The sequence below is a fragment of the Balaenoptera ricei genome, chromosome 6 (genome assembly GCF_028023285.1).
Source record: "Balaenoptera ricei isolate mBalRic1 chromosome 6, mBalRic1.hap2, whole genome shotgun sequence".
NCBI lineage: Eukaryota > Metazoa > Chordata > Mammalia > Artiodactyla > Balaenopteridae > Balaenoptera > Balaenoptera ricei.
Window position 1 is genome coordinate 117,161,168 of NC_082644.1, and position 16,736 is coordinate 117,177,903.

Sequence of the window (16,736 nt, forward strand, 5' to 3'; positions counted from 1 at the left end):
CTGCCGGGAGGGGCCGGGGGCCCAGGGCTGGGTGCCTGGGACAGCACAACTGCTCTGACAAGCTCCTCCCCACCTGTCCACTCTCTGAACTACAGAGGCCCCACAGGTCAGCATCCACACCAGGTCACAGCGCTTTTCCCAGGGCATGGAGATGAGGGTCAGCTGCTCGGCCTCTGGATACCCTGCACCCCACATTTCCTGGAGCCATGAGGGTCATGCCCTGCAAGAGGACAGCAGGTGAGGGCTCAGGGCTTGGAGGTCTGGGACTGGGAACAGGTGGACTCCCAGGGGACCTCTCTGAGCCTCAGTCTTCTTAACTATTAATATAAATGGGGGAGTAGCATTTGCCCTGCCCTCTTCCTGGGATGATTTGAGGCTGAGGAGACAGATCACTTGGGAAACATAACAGTGTGAGCTCAGGGGTCAGGAGCTACAGCTGCAGAATCCAACAGACCTGTACTTGAATTCTGCCTCTGCCATTCAGGCTGTGTGACCTTGGGCAAGTCACCATACCTTTCTGAGCCCCATGAATGAAAAAAGAACATACGTAAAGTGCTGAACACACAGCCTGGCACAGAGCAAGCGGTCAGTGTAGAATGGTGTCACCAGTGATGTTGTTAGTTAATTTGTTATTAAAAATGACTGGGGCAACCCCATGTGACCCGACCTAACCAGCCCCTTGCTGTTGAACACGTTTCATGGCACGACTCCAGAGTCCGCGTGGATGCCCAGGGAACCCTGATCATTCAGGGAGTGGCCCCAGAGGATGCTGGGAATTACAGCTGCCAGGCTGCTAATGACGTTGGCACAGACGAGAAGACGGTCACCCTCTACTATGCAGGTACTGGGGTCAAGGGTATCTGCAGGAGAAGGATCTCCAGCCCACCCTCCCTCCCTCCCTCCCATCCCCAGATACTTATTGAGCATCTACCGTGTGGCAGGCACTGGGGCTACAGCAGTGAACACAGGGTCCCCATCCGGGTGGAGCTTATATTCTAATGGGGAGGCACAAAGCAAACATGCAAACAGATAAATAAGGTGCTTTCAGATGGTGAAGGTACTAGAACGAGCGCAGAGCAGGGTGGTGTGATGGAGTGACGTGCCCCGGGCAGAGAGGGAGACGGCTAGTACACACAGGACCAGACCCTTGCCGCAGATGGGAACGGGAGCAGCGTTCCAAGCAGAGGGATCGGGTGGGGCAAAAGCCTGGAGGTGGGAATGAGTCCGGGCTGCCCAAGGGGCTGCAAGGAGGCTGGCTGGAGTGAGGGGGCGGGGGAGGGGGCAGGCAGCCCCTGTAGGGCCTTTTAGAACCTTGTAGGATTTCGGCTTTTATCTCAAGATCAATGAGGAACAAAAGCGGGTTTGGTCCCGGGAGTAACTGGCTTTTTAGAAACCAGCCGAGGCTACATCTTTCTGGGGTGACTGTCCCGGTTGGTGGGGGATGGGGAGGAGGCAGGCGCTCAGCCCCACCTTGTCCCCGCCGCCCCTCCCCCAGCTGCATTCTCTCTCTAGAGAGTCTGCGGGTTGGTCCCCAATTCCCCATCTGCTCCCCACACAGACCCACCGTCCATCTCCGCCATGAATGCGGTGGTGCTGGCCGCCGTCGGGGAGGAAGTGGTGCTGGCGTGTGAGGCGTCCGGGGTGCCTCCGCCCCGGGTCATCTGGTATCGAGGTACACTGGGTGGGGGGAGGGGCCCTGGAGGGTCAGCTTTTCAGGACGGTCGTGGGGGGCACTCCGAATTGGGTGTCTGGAGAGAGAGGACCGTTTCTGGCAGCCCCACTCCCATCCCCAGGCCGGCGTCCACGCAGCTAATGCAGGTTGGCTCCGTGGTTAGGAGCAGGATGTAGAATAGACCTCGATTTGAATTCTGGCTCCCCTGGGTGACCTCAGGCAAGTGACTTGGTATCTCTGAGCCTGCTTCCTTAGCTGGAAAGTCAAAGATAGGTGGTTGTATGAGGATTAAATGAGTCCATATGTGCAAATTGTTTAGAACGAGCCTGGCACACGGGCAGGGCTCAGTGTTCTTAATGATGGTGACGATGGCGATGTGGTTATCTGAGAGCTAGCAGTAATGGTAAGAGGGCTGTTCTGAGGCTCTCCTGAGTTAACGAGTGTAGAGGGTTTTGTTTGTGCCAGACGCGGAGCTGGAGTTTGAATGACAGGAGCTGCTCTTGCGCCCGCACCAGTGGACCTGGGTCCTGGGGCTCCTGCCTCAGACTTCCCAGGGGCAGAACACTGGACTCCTTCTCAAGCACAGGCATCTCCCACCTGGATGCACTCCAGCCTTTGCAACACCTGTCTGTGATCTTGTCAGAGCCTCACCTTGACATTGACAGGCAGAGTTAGCTCAGAGTTTGAGCATTTTGTCCACAGTCACCAGCTAGTGGTGGCAGAGGCCTCAGGACTCCTTACTCTGTGCTCAGGTCACTGCCTGTGGTGGCTGAGAGCTCTACCAGCCCAGCCCGGGAGCCCCTTTATAAAGGGGGATCTCTCAATGGAATGTTGCTCAGCCTTAAAAAGGAATGAAATTCAAGTTGTACAATGATGAAAATACAGTTGCCACTTAAAAATGGTTACGATAATAAATTTTATGTTTTATTTAAAATTAAATTCAAATTCTTTCTTAATTTGACTCCTATGGCAAAGAAAAAAAAAGAATGAAAAAAAGCAAAAAAAAAAAGGAAAATAAATCAGGCTCATAGCAGCTGCTGTGTAGAAATTTCCCCCTACTTCTAATTTGCTGAATGGAGAAAAAAATCTTTTATTTATATTTTCAGAGACATTTGCTCTAGTATGGTGTATTTAAGTAGTAAAAAAGTAAAAGAAAAAAATTTTTTCTTAATTTGGAAAAAAGGAATGAAGTTTTGACACAACATAGATGAACCTTGAAAACATTATGCTAAGTGAAATAAACCAGACACAGAAGGACAAGTATTAAATGATTCCAGTTATTTGAGTGGAATCTCATATATGAGATGCCTAGAATATGCAAATTTATAGAGACCGAAAGGAGAATGGTGGTTGCCAGGGGCTGGGGGATGGGGAAATGGGGAGTTAGTGTTTAATAAGCAGGGTTTCAGTTTAAGAAGATGAAAAAGTTTTGTGGATGGGTGGTGGGAATGGTTGCGTGACAATGTGAATGAACTTAATGCCACTGAATTGGACACTCCAAATGCTTAAAATGGTAAAATTTTGTGTTATGTATATGTATGTACCACAATTTTAAGTGTAAAATATTAAGTTGTAAAAAGAGTTCAGAATCAGGGTGGTCCCTCAGGCCTCCGGAGGGGGAGGCCTGGAGTTGGGGTAGGGGAACAGTGCACAAGGGAAATGAGAATAAGGCCTCAAAGAGGCAGAACTGGGGGGAGAGTGATTGTCTCCGTGACCCTGGGCTCCTCCCAGAGCTGATCCAAGCCTCAGTCTGCACCTGAGCAGAGGGTGGGGAGCCAGGAGGGAGGCCCAGGCAAGGAGTTCTTGGGTGATGAACCTGCCGCATGCAAGGGAACAGGCTGAGACTCACTCGTGGTCAACAAAGGGGCTCAGGGAACTGGACCCAAGGGTGCTGACTTTAAAATTGTGACAAAATTCGCCTAACATAACATTTACCATCTTAACCATTTTTAGGTATACAGTTCAGTAGCATTAAGTATATTTACATTGTTGTACAACCATCACCACCATCCATCTCCAGAACCCTTTACATTTAGCAAAACTAAAAATCTGTACTCATTAAACAATAGGGGTCCTGATTCTGGGGGAAATCTTTCCCTCACCCACACCGCTCGAAAGTCCCTGCTTTGTGGAGTTGCAGGAACCCAGGGTCAGGAAGGCAGCCTGATCCCCTGGCCTCCTGTGGTAACCATGGATACCTCCCTGCCTGATGTTTTCTCATCTTTGGTCCAGAGGGTCTTGAAATGATTCTGACCTCTGAGGGCTCCAGCTCTGGGATGCTGCGAATCCCGGTGGCCCGGGAGAGGGATGCTGGCGTCTATACCTGCCGAGCTGTCAATGAGTTTGGCGATGCCTCTGCAGAAATCCGGCTGGAGGTTGGACGTGAGTGTACACCTTGTCCCCACTTGCCCTGCCCCTCCTGCCTTCCCCCTTCCCCGTCCCCCACCACCTGCCCTATTTCTGAGCAGGGAGGAGAGAGTGGTACCATGTAGCCTGCCAGTGGGGTATTTGCATCATTTGGATCCAGAGCACGTGGGATAGGGATTTTAGAGGGAGATGGTGTATGTGTTACCTCTTGCTGTGTAACAAATTGCCTTAAAACTATGTGGCTTAAAACAATAAGCATCTATTGTCTCATGGTTCTGTGATTCTGGGAGTGGCTTTGCTGGGTGGTTCTAGCTCCAGGTCTCTCATGGGATGGCAGTTAATACCTTGGCCGGGGATGTGGTCATCTGAAGGCTTGACTGGGGCTGGAGAATCCACCCTAAGTTCACTCATGTGGCTGTTGGCAGGAGGCCTCTGTCCCTTACCCAGATAGGCTTCTCCAGAAGGCTTCTTGGGACATGGGTTTTCCCAGAGAAAGTGAGTCAAGAGGGATAGAGATAGAGATAACATCCGAGATGGAAGCTGCAGTCTTTATAACCAGTCGCAGTCTTGGAAGTGACATACCATCACTTCTACTATATTCTATTGGTCACACAGACCAACACTGGTATGTGGTGAGTGGGAGGGACCACTCAAGTGTGAGAATCCCAAGAGGCAGGGGTCACTGCCCATCACAGAGATAGTTTGGTTCCAGCATGGGTGTCGTCATCCCTGAGACCTGAGTTCCAGTCTTGTCTTCATCACTTACCATCTATGTGCTTTGGTCAAATCATTGACCCTCAGTTTCCCCATCTGTAAAATGGAGCTGACCACACTACTTCCTTTGTTGGGTGGCTGTGAGGCTTCAATGAAATCAGACACACAATGCTTAGCACAGGGTTTGGCCCATTGTGAGTGCTTAATAAAGGGAGAAGCTATTATCCCCTTTTTACAGATGGGAAGTTTGAATTCTTCTGTGGCTGGTACATGGCCTTGGCTGTGATTGTCATGATGTCTAAGTCCCTGGCCTGGATCCTGGGCACTGGGAATTGCTCGGAAGTTGTGGGCACAGCTCCTTGGCGTGCTGAGCCGGAGCGGATTGTGCTCTGAGGGTTGACTGCGGCCATGATGGGAGAGACAGGTGCTGGGAGTTCTAGGGAAGTGCAGAGAATAGAGAATGGACTTGACTGGGCCGGGTGGGATGGCCAAGGGGCTCCCCAGTGAGGCTCAGTCAGGAGGGTCTGGCCCTGGGGGAGATAGTGCCAACTCAGGCTTGGGGATCCTCCCCATCTGTTCCATCATCTATTCCTCCAACATGTGGTCACCTGATAGCCAGGCCCTGTGCCCCAGACCCTGTGTTGGGGCTACAATGGCATCTGCCTTTGTGTTGTTCTTGGTGTCCAGAAGAGAGATGGTAAACAGACCATTAGAACACTCAGTGTACTGAGAATTTGGAAGTGGCATCCTTGGGTCCTGTGCCCAGAGAAGGGGGCTAAGCCAACACTGGAGGCCAGGAAGGCTTCTTGGAGGAGGTGATGTCTAAGCTGAACCCAGAAACAGTCAGGTGACGAGCTGGGGAACAGTGTTCCAGGCAGAGGGAACAGTGTTCCAGGCAGAGGGAACAGCATGTGCCGATCTCCCCATGGCAAGAGAAGCAAGGCAGCAAGTGAGGCATAGAGAGGGTGGGGAGGGGAGGCCGGGGCAGCTGCCCAGTTTTGGGTCACTCCCGGCCTTGGGCTAGGGAGCCTGGTGGAGTTTGGGCTTTGTTCTGTGGAGGCGGTGAGAGTTTTCTAAGGAGGAGATTGATGTGCTCAGACTTTCCCTATCGAGAGTGCAGTGTGTTGCTGAGCTCTTGGGTGGGGTGGGGTGGATATGGAAAGCCATAGGCCTAGAGCCTGATAATAAAAATATAATAAGGCTTCCATGGAATCTGCTACATGCCAGGGCCAGCTCTAAGCACATTTCATGTACTAACATATAATCCTCGTAACAACCTTTTGAGATGGGTTCTACATTATCCCTTTTATAGATGGAGAAAACGAGGCACAGAGAGGTTAAGTGCCTTGCCCAAAGTCACACAGCTGGTGAGTGGCAGAGCTGAGATCTGAACCCAGGGTCGGGGCCTTTAGCCCCTGGACTTGATCCTGATGCTCCCAGCAAGGTGGGCTTGGATGTTGCTTCCCTACTGTGAGCCTCGGGCTCCTCACCTGCAAGATATTTCTGGATGTTGTGTGAGTGAGAGATAAGAAAGGCCTCGGACACAATGGGCTCTGACAAATGTCACTGTCATTGTGATTAGTCGGTAGGTTCTGGGTGAGCAGAGAGGGTGCTCCAGGGAGGGCTGCCCTTGGCATGGTTACAAGCAGTCATCCTTTGCTCTGTGTCTAATTTCTGTCCAGCAAAACCTTATTTCTTTGGGGCCCAGGCTGACATGCCTGTTCCTTCACCTGTTAGCCATTGGTCTTGGGGCCATTTCCCCAGGTGAGAGGTGGGGGGGATGGCTGACATCCCAGAGGCAGGCTTCTGGGGCACGGGGCCACTGGTGGCCTCTGGCCTTGAGGTCAGGGACGGCATGGACAGTGGCCCAACACCTGTGTGTCTGGGGTGAGCTGGCCTGGCAGCAGTGGTGGGAAATTCAATTTCCTGCCCATCTGGGTGGCAGCTGTGGTGCAACCTTCCTGGCCAGGCTGGCAGAGCCTGTCAGGGCTGAGAACGGGTGGGCACTGTGCCCACTTCCTGCTGTTCAGCTGGGAACTGGCATCCTGGTGGTATTTGGGGCACAGGGAGGACGGCAGCCTCCTCCTGTATTGCCAGCAGGTGCCTGTATTTGTGTACCAAGCCTGCGAGGTGATTTTGCATCCCCTCTGGACCTGGCATTTGGCTGATAAGAGTCCTGGATCAATGTCCTGGTCCTGCTGCTTGTTTGGCCAAGTTATTTACCTTTCTGAGCCTCACTTTCGTCATCTGTAAAATGGGGATGATACTGATAGAGGCTGTTCACAAGGTCCTTGAGAGATTTAACGAGATAATGTGCTTCACTCAGGGCTTGAATAGGATACATAATCAATACACGGCCTGTGGGCTGGACCAGGCTGACAAGGGCCTGGTGAGGCAGAGTGAGGCGGAGTGATTATCACACAGCTGGTGACTGGTCTCCATGGTTGGCACCTGCTCCTGGAGCTCAGTGCTCTTTCTATTACTTTTGTTTGTTTTTTTTTTTTGGCCACGCCACTCGGCATTCGGGATCTTAGTTCCCTGACCAGGGATCGAACCCATGCCCCCTTCAGTGGAAGTACAGACTGAGTCGTAACCACTGGACCGCCAGGGAAGTCCCACTCTTTCTATTACTTTAACACTGCCCTGAGCTAAGTTCCCTTTGCCCTGCTGGATTTCTCTCTAAGTGGCTGTTCACTCAGCCCTCTTTCTATCCTCTCATTTTAGTCTCTGCTTCTTATTCCCAACTCGGAAGCCCCTGATTGCTGGGTGAGTGAGCAGGGGAGCAGGGGGTGTGCTTTTGTGGGAGCAAAGACCCCCTGGCCAGCCTGGGGGAGCAGGAGAGAAGCAGAGCTGGGCTCTGTGGCCAGTGTGGTCAGTATCTGGGTGGCTTCTCTATCAGGCACAACAGGCAAGGGCCCAGGGCCCGTGATACTTTTAGGGCTGCTGGACGGGGCTCTGATTTTATTGCCATCAGAAGAAAAAAGTGAAGAATAATAAATAGATTAAAAACGAGTCCGGATTGTGTTTGTCTTTATAAACAGTCATAAAATATCATTTAAAATATTTTTTTAGGGAGGAAAGTCATCCTGCAGCCCTGGCCAATGGGGCTGTGGCTCCAGGCTCGACTGAACGATCTTTCTATGGGGAAAGGAGTCTTCCCGGGAGGCGGATTCGGAGGCCATCCCCAGCATTGTCTCATTCACAGATGCCCTGGAATTCCCTCTAAGTGCAGGGCAGGGGCTGAGGCCAGCCTCTCCCGTGGCCACCCTGCCTGTCTAGACAGTCTTTGGGCCTGAGACCCCCTCCCTCTTCTGACCGAACTGAGTCAGGACTGATTGGAGCTCTCCTTCCTGAGCTGGTGCATCCCCACCAGCTCTGCCCCAGGGCTCTGAGCCACGGGAACTGGGGGGATGGTGGAGGAGGCTGGGGGGCTACAGGGTCTCCAGACAATGATAAAGAGTCCTGGAACTTTAAGGTACTGGAATCAGGGTAAAAATAGTTACCTCTTTCTGGATGGGGAACTGAGGCTCAGAGTGGTGAAGGGGTTCATCCACGGGTGTCCAGTGGGGCAGGGGCAGCAGGGGGGGCCCTGCCCAGGCTTCAGGCCTTCAGGCTGGTGTCCCTTGCCCTGGGGCCCAAGTAAGAGGAAGGGATCACCTCTGTCAATTTCACTTCGCTGGGAAGTCCCTGGGGGTGAAGGGAGTGGCCCAGCAGTGCTGTTAAAGGAAGTCTCAGCTTTGGCCACACACTCCTGTCCTGCCCCCTCCCAGCCTGGTGGCTGGCATCCTTGGTGGGGCTGTTCTGTCTTCTGTGGTGTTCCCGGTTCCCCCGCACAGAGCTGCGTCCCCGCAAAAGCGCCGCAGCTGTCAGGTGATGAGACCTGGGCCTCTCCAGGGAGCCCGGCAGCTGCTGTGATGTCTAGCTGTCTCTGGGCACTCGCAGCTCCTGACCCGGAAACCTGCCCAAGGTCAAGGCAGAAAGGGCTGTCCGTGGGGAAATCTGGTGGCTGTGGAGCCAGCTCACGATCCCTCCCTGCCGAAGGTCCCCTGAGAGTCTGTGAGGAGGGGTCTTCGAGCCTGAAAGCAGAGGTGGCTGAGCCTCGCGATGGGACCCTGGAAAGGGCATGGGGCTGGGAACCCGTCCCCACACCCGACATGCTGCAGGATCAGGGTGGGCCCCGCCCCGACATGCTGCAGGATCAGGGTGGGCCCCGCCCCGCCCCACCCCGCCCCGCCCCTCCCCTCCCTCGGACTTCAGTCTCCCATCTGCACAATGAGGAGACCAGAGGACCTGCAGCTCTGGTGTACAGGGTTCTGAGGTCCCGCCTTATTTGGGGGACTTCAATGAGGAGCAGGGGGATGGCTGCACAGGAGATAGAGTCACAGTTTTCTGGGCAGGATGTGAGTCGGGATTCACCTCTGAAAGAAGACGGAAGAGATGCCAGGTTACCCCTGAGTACTAGGGGGTACGGGGGTGTGGTGGCTGAGAGCCTGGGTCTTAGCAGCAGCCAGACCTGGGCTCTGATCCCAGCTCTGCCACTGACTTTGAGCTGCACCTGGGGCAGGTTCCTTAATCTCTCTGATCCTCAGTTTCCCCATCTGTAAAATGGGGTTGTGATAATACCCACTTCATCAGTTTATCGAGGCCACGAATGAACTCTAAAAGCACCATCACCATGCCTGTCACTTAGTAGGTTTTCCAAATGCTACCCTTTGTACATGTTATTTGCTTACTATTATAATTCAGCTGTCCTCTCTCAGGGGAGGAATTCAGGGCGAGGCCTGCCTGGAGGAGGGAGGTTTGAGCTGGGCCCTGTCGTGGGCTGGGCAGAGCCGGGCAGGCAGGCTCTGGGGGTACCTGGCCCTGGAGCTGAGCCACGGCTCTGCTCAGGATGGGAAGAGGGGAATAGCAAAGCTCTGCTCCCGGGGCCAAGGCTCTGCAGGACCCGTGACGCCATCTGAGGCACCTGGATGGAAGACTTTCTTGGATTCTGAGCCGAGGCAGCTGCCAGGCCCCAAATGAGGAAGAAAAGCAACGTGCGGGTGGTGTCTGAGGTTGGGTCCAAGACTGTCTTCCTCCTTGCAGTGATTTTCCAAGTTGTGCTTCTATCTCCTTGGAACTTCCCTACTCCCTGAGGCCAAGAGGGAAATTTGATGTCATGATTTGGATGGATGGGGGAGATTTCTGGAGAGAGACAGCAAGAACAAAAGAGGTGGAGGTTTTTCCACAATGCTGGACGCCATGGGTTCAAAAGAGGCCGAGGACCTTCCTGGTTGTGGGTCTGGGGACAGGGACCTGATGACAGTGCCCAGAAGCTGCAGGGAACAGGGCCTGGACCTGTCTGGCGTTGGACCTGCTTCTGGCCGCAGAAAGGTGGAAAGGATCATGAGCTTCTGTTTTGGGAAATAACTTATTTCCATGTGCACCCCCCCCCCCCCAATCATAAAAGTAAGACAATGCTTAGAAAAAAGTTTGGAAGAAGCACTACAAACCATTAACAGTGGTTACCTTGTGGAAGGGCATGGGATTTAGAGTGTGTGGAGCAAAAGTTAAGGAAATAAATCCTCGTGTGTTGCTTGGATGTTTTATAACTCAGGTGAGCAGGGCTGCCCTTGTTTGCATCTGTTATCCTGGTGTAATTATTAATATGGCTCTTTTCACTCTTAAGTGTCCCATTTGGACCATAAAGTATAAGGTCAAGTTATTAATAGGATTGTTTTGATTTTGTAGTAGAGATTTATGTGCTTATTACAAAACGTTCAACAGCAGAGAAGGATGAAGCAAGGTAAAGATGAGCTAGAATCTCCCCACGAAGTTGGCTGTTTGGGAAATGGTTGCCGGAGTCTAGGAGACCCGTGAAAGGAAGCTCCCGTGGCCCAGGAAGAGGGCAAGGGAGGTGACGCTCAGAGCTGGTGGGGCTCCTGTGGCTGAGGGTGACTTGCAGCCCCTCTGAGGTGGGCTTCCCAGGCAGTGTAACCAGCAGAAACAGGAATGTTGCTCCCCTGTCTGGCTGGGCAAAGCGGGGTCCCTGAGACCCCATGTAGGGTATGAGGACTTCACCCTGCCAAAGGGCACTTGCTCTGCCTCATCATCCTCAGGAGCTCTTCAGGGTGGACCCTGCCAAACTCAAGTTGGCCCCGGGAGCCCTGGATATGAGTCAGGTTCATGAGGGCGCGGCTGGAAGAGGGAAAAAACCCCCAGCGATGGGCGGGGAGGCAGTGCCCTGGGGGCTGGGCGGGTCCAGCCGCTGGGCGAGGCTGACTGCTCACCTCCCTGCAGATGCGCCCCAGCTGACCGAGCTGCCCCAGGATGTCACCGTGGAACTGGGGAGGAGCGCTCTCCTGGCGTGCCGGGCCACGGGCCACCCACCGCCTGCGGTCACCTGGCGCCGTGGAGATGGCCAGCCGCTGGGGCCCGGGCAGGGCAGCAGGAGTGGGCGGCCCGATTCAGGAGTGCTGTTCTTTGAAAGTAAGAGATTGGGGCTGAGGGAGGGTGGGCAGGGGAGACAGAATGGCTTCCGACACCCTCAGCCCCCAGACTGGGTGGCCGGGAGCAGGGCCCTGACCCCCAGTGCTGACCATAGGTCGGGCTGTTGCAGGGTCATATTTCAGTTGGGTGACTCTGGTCACGTCATCCCACTACTCTGAACTGGTCACAATAGTGATAATGACAATACCTACCACCTGGGTTTAGTAACAGGCCACCTTAAGGAGCTATTGCGTGAATAATACACGTAAATCCCTTAGCACAGTTCCTGACACATATTAAGTGTCATATGTGGTAACCATCATCATCATCATCACCATCCTCACCACCACCACCACCATCATCACCATCATCATCACCATCCTCACCATCACCACCACCACCACCATCATCACCATCCTCACCATCACCACCACCATCATCACCATCATCACCATCACCACCACCATCATCACCATCATCACCACCACCACCATCATCACCATCCTCACCATCACCACCATCATCACCATCCTCACCATCACCACCACCATCATCACCATCATCACCATCACCACCACCATCATCACCATCATCACCATCCTCACCATCACCACCACCATCATCACCATCATCACCACCACCACCATCACCATCATCACCATCCTCACCATCACCACCATCATCATCACCATCCTCACCATCCTCACCATCACCACCACCACCACCATCATCACCATCCTCACCATCACCACCACCATCATCACCATCATCACCATCACCACCACCATCATCACCATCATCACCACCACCACCATCATCACCATCCTCACCATCACCACCACCATCATCACCATCCTCACCATCACCACCACCATCATCACCATCACCACCACCATCATCACCATCATCACCATCCTCACCATCACCACCACCATCATCACCATCATCACCACCACCACCATCATCACCATCATCACCATCCTCACCATCACCACCATCATCATCACCATCATCATCACCATCACCACCATCATCCTCACCATCCTCACCATCCTCACCATCACCACCATCATTATCACCATCATCATCACCATCACCACCATCATCATCACCATCCTCACCATCCTCACCATCACCACCATCATTATCACCATCATCATCATCGTCACTACTACTGCTTCTATTTACTGTGTGCCAGGCCGGATGCTGAGCACTGTATTTGCATTATCTATTGACCCCTCCCAATCACACTACAGGGTGCAGTTATTGATAAATTATCCCCATGCTACACATGAACAAGCTGAGGCCGTCTCACCCTTCCAAGGCCTGGCTGTATCCCCCATCCCTCTCCTCCCTGCCATCCCAGCCCTCCTACCTAACCTCCGCAGGGCCAGACTGTGACAAGGGCGCGTCTGCACCTGGGGAGCTGGAGCCTGTGGGGGCTGGAGCCGTGATGTGCTCTGACAGTCAGGCCTGCCTCTTTCCTGCCCCTCAGGTGTGATTCCCGAAGACCAGGCCCCGTATGTCTGTGAAGCTCAAAACGTCTTCGGGAAGGTCCAGGCAGAGGCCCACCTCCTTGTGACTGGACATGGTTCGCTGGTGGATCTGGAGAGGAGGGTTTGGGGGGGACACCAGGCACCCCCAGAGACACCCCCCCATGACTGCCCATCCTTTGGGACAGGTGTGTCCACAGCTAGGTTCTCCAGGAGGAGCATCTGGACCCCTACTTCCTGGGCAGTGTGCCCCAAGAAGTGCGCCCTTTGACCCTTTAGGGTCCCCAGTCCTGATGCTTCCCCTGGTTCCCTGGGGAGGAGACAGTGGGGAGTGGGGCCCTCTGTCCCCCAGACGCCCACCCACAGGAGTCTCGTGTACCCACACTGTCTCCTCTCCCTATAGCACCTCCACAGATCGCCAGCAGCGCCTCCACCGTCCGGGTGCTGGAGAGGCAGCCCGTGTCCCTGCCCTGCATCATCCTGGCTGGGAGGCCCCGCCCCGAGAGGCGCTGGCTCAAGGCCGGCCGGCCCGTGAGTGCAGGGCCCCTCTGGGTGCAGGGGACGAGCGCGCTGTCACGTTCACACCTCGGTCTTTGCGGTTCCCCTGTTTTGGAACGTCCTCTTCCTTCCTGCTTCTTTCCAGAACCTTCTCTGATAACACACTGATAGCATCCTTCACCCTCTAGAGTCCTTGGCCGGAGGAGCTTGTGCATCATTAGTGCTGTGGGCGGGGGCACAGACGCAATGCATTCGTCACCCCCGTTCGGATGATTCCAGGGCAGAGACGTGACCCGAGCGGCTGAACATCTGCCCCAGCTGCCTGGCACACTGCTGGGTGCACAGGGGCTGCTTCGTCCGTTCCCATCCATTTGGTTTTCTTTATTCCCCTCTATCTCCTGTCTGCCATTCACTCCTTCTTTGCCTCTCCCTTTTCCTCCATCCTTCTGGCCTATCCTCAGACATCCCGCGGTCCTTGTGCCCTGGAAGCTATAAAAGAGGTGCCCTCGCCCCAGCAGACAGCAGACGCTGGACACCCAGAGAGGCAGTGACTGTGTGACCAGATGGCTGCCCTGGTCCCGGCCCCGTTGTTCCAGTCCCTGATGCAGTGCAGACAGGGTCCAGCTCCCGGAGCAGGGAGGCTTTGCCGAGGCTGCTCGAGTGGGTGGCTCCTTCCGCAGCCGGTGTAATTAGATGTGACCCCGAGGAGGACCCTGCCTGGGCGCGTAGGCTGGGGCGGTGAGGCGCCTTCCTCAGTAGAATCCGATGGGCATGCGGGGAGGGGTGGCCCTGGGCCTCGTCCACACCAGGATAGGAAGTGGCTCTAGACACAGAGCTTGTTTAGTTCAGCGGGGACGCTGGGTGGACCTGCGCCCCCCCAGCTGCCGAGTGCGAGGAGCAGAGCCCCCCGTCAAGCTCACTCAGCCTGAAAGGAGCCTCTCCCGGAACCGGCGTGCAGAATGTGCAATCTGGTCACGGGACAGGGACACAGACAGGGAGGCTGAAAGCGGGCTCAGGCCTGGTGGAAGCGGGCTCGGGCCCCTCACCAACGATGGACTGGCTGGACATCTTTTTTTTTTTTTTTTTTAAATAAATTTATTTATTTCTTTTTGGCTGCGTTAGGTCTTCGTTGCTGCTCACGGGCTTTCTCTAGTTGCGGCGAGCGGGGGCTACTCTTCGTTGCGGTGCGCGGGCTTCTCATGTGGCAGATCACGGGCTCTAGGCGCGTGGGCTTCAGTAGTTGTGGCACGCGGGCTCAGTAGTTGTGGCGCACGGGCTTAGTTGCTCCGCGGCATGTGGGATCTTCCCGGACCAGGGCTCGAACCCATATCCCCTGCGTTGGCAGGCGGATTCTTAACCACTGCACCACCAGGGAAGCCCCTGGACATCTTTATAGAGGTTGCCCCAGGCCCCATTCTGGACCAGCGCCACCTGCCCCACCCCGGTCCTGATGGGGACAGACCTGGGCAGCCGCCAGGAGTTGCTTCCTCTGCTTCTCTCTCTGGGGCCACACCTGATGCGGCCACACCTCTGCTCCGCTCTGCACGGCTCTTTTCTCTCCCCGCAGAGGGGCTGTCCCTCCTCTCTGTGGCCTCGGTGTGGACGGGCCTTGGAGCTTCAGCCCCGACTCAGTAAAGGCTCTGGCTCCAGCCCTGCACTCCTGGGACAGGCTCCCATCAGCCCCCTTGGGTCAGGTGTCTTGCCCTGGACCAGTTGGCCCTGGGAGAGTGGGGTCAGCGGCGGGCGGGGGGTCAGGCCCACCTGGCCCTCAGGGTCTGTGTGTGTGGGGGGGTGGATGGATATCAGGGAAGGGGTAGGAGCATCAAGCCCCCCCCAGATTCCCCCACCCTCTCCAAACCCCTGGCCTCTCTGTCCAGGCTGCTCTCTGCTGGCCTGGTGGGCAGTGAGGTTTCTGGAGTGCTCTCTCTTGGCTGGCTCTGAGCGGGGCCCTCGGCCCAAGCTGGTGCTTCCTCGCCCTCACCAGCTCCCACCGGGCAGCCAGCATTCCGTCCGAGCGGATGGCAGCCTCCACCTTGACCAGGCGCTGTTGGAGGACGCAGGGAGGTACACCTGTTTGGTCAGCAACTCGGCCGGCTCTCAGCACAGGGACGTGGAGCTGGTTGTCCAGGGTGAGTCCTGGGGTGGTGGGGGACACGATGCGATGGGGGAAGGCCCCCGGGGGCGAGCTTGATCTTGAACATCTTCGTTTAGACAAATTGCACAAATAGTACATATTCACTGTAGGAAATTTAGAGATTGGACAAACCACCCCCCCCCAAAAAAAACCCCCAAAAACCCAAAACCAAAACCAAACAAACAAAAAGAAACCTCCCTTAATACCAGTAGCTAAGAAGAACCAGAATAATTTTACATTTTGGTGTGTATCTTTCATACTTTATACACACATGAGTTTGCACATGACATACACACACACTGTATATATATATAATATATATACATTATATATATTCTTTAGATATGTTGTATATAAATTATTTTTGCATGATATATATCCTTTATATAAATTAGGTATAAATCCTTTGTGTACACATACATAGAAATATTTAGAAACCAACTGGAACCAGGTAATATTTCTGTCTTGCAACCTGAGTGTTTCTTGTGACAGTATTTTATGACTCTTTTCTGTCAGTAATACTCAGAAGCAGTGGTTTAAGACCGCATGTCCCCTGTTTGGATGAGCCAGGAGTACCTAACCTGTCCCCTCGTGTCCTGTTTCTCACCAGCGTGAACACCTGGGGATAAACATCCTCATGCCCCACCTTTGCCCATGTGACCAATTCTTTCCCTAGGATAAACTATTGTTGTGGAATTGAGTTTTGACTCACAGAGATTGCACATTTTTAGGGCTTTTCGTGTATTTTGCCCAATTACTTTCCCACCCACAGCGTTGGAGAGTCCCTGTTTCCCTTCACCCACCCAGCCGGGTACCACCGTTCTTTTTAACGTAAAACAAGAAGTTTAAACTAAGTCTGGTTATGTTTTGTCATTTACCGCATATGTTAATATCCTCTTTTTGTTTGTTTGTTTCACTTGCTTTATTAAAACCCCGAGGGATGAGCGGGAAGCACTCATCATTCCCCATTTTGTAGAGGAAAACTGAGGTTCAGAAGGAGGCTGGGTTTAGAACCCAGCTGTCCTGTCTCCTCATAATTCCAATTAAGAAGAGTGATCAAAGGTTGGGCATGTGTCATGTGCCAGACCTCTGAGAGGCTGTGTGCAGGTTTCACTTAATTTTCCGAACTGCTCCAAGAGGTGGGTTTAAAAGACTCCACGCTTCTTTGAAATTAAGGAAGCTGAGGTTCCGAGATGGAGGTAACTCACGAAGTCACAGGATCAGCAAAGGCTGCCTCTGTAGAAAGCCTCACCCCCCGACTTCCCACCCTGCCGAACAGCCTTCTCTGTGCGGTGGCGATCAAGCCCGTCTCTCTTGGCTAATTTCATTTCCATTCAACAAATGCTAATCGACTTGCTGGCTTTGGCCACCTGGGAAAATCCAGAAGGGC

The 16,736-nt window shown here is 53.9% G+C and overlaps 1 protein-coding gene across 1 annotated transcript in view; it reads left to right on the forward strand.

Moving 5' to 3' along the window:
- Positions 1 to 16,736, forward strand: part of HMCN2 (hemicentin 2) — a 154,142-nt gene that overhangs the window by 39,110 nt on the left and 98,296 nt on the right. The window contains exons 12-19 of the mRNA XM_059925832.1: positions 96 to 237; positions 714 to 841; positions 1,559 to 1,672; positions 3,905 to 4,054; positions 11,033 to 11,221; positions 12,717 to 12,812; positions 13,118 to 13,245; positions 15,197 to 15,341. Of these exons, the coding sequence (XP_059781815.1) occupies positions 96 to 237; positions 714 to 841; positions 1,559 to 1,672; positions 3,905 to 4,054; positions 11,033 to 11,221; positions 12,717 to 12,812; positions 13,118 to 13,245; positions 15,197 to 15,341 (1,092 nt within the window). The remainder of the gene's footprint in view (positions 1 to 95; positions 238 to 713; positions 842 to 1,558; positions 1,673 to 3,904; positions 4,055 to 11,032; positions 11,222 to 12,716; positions 12,813 to 13,117; positions 13,246 to 15,196; positions 15,342 to 16,736) is intronic.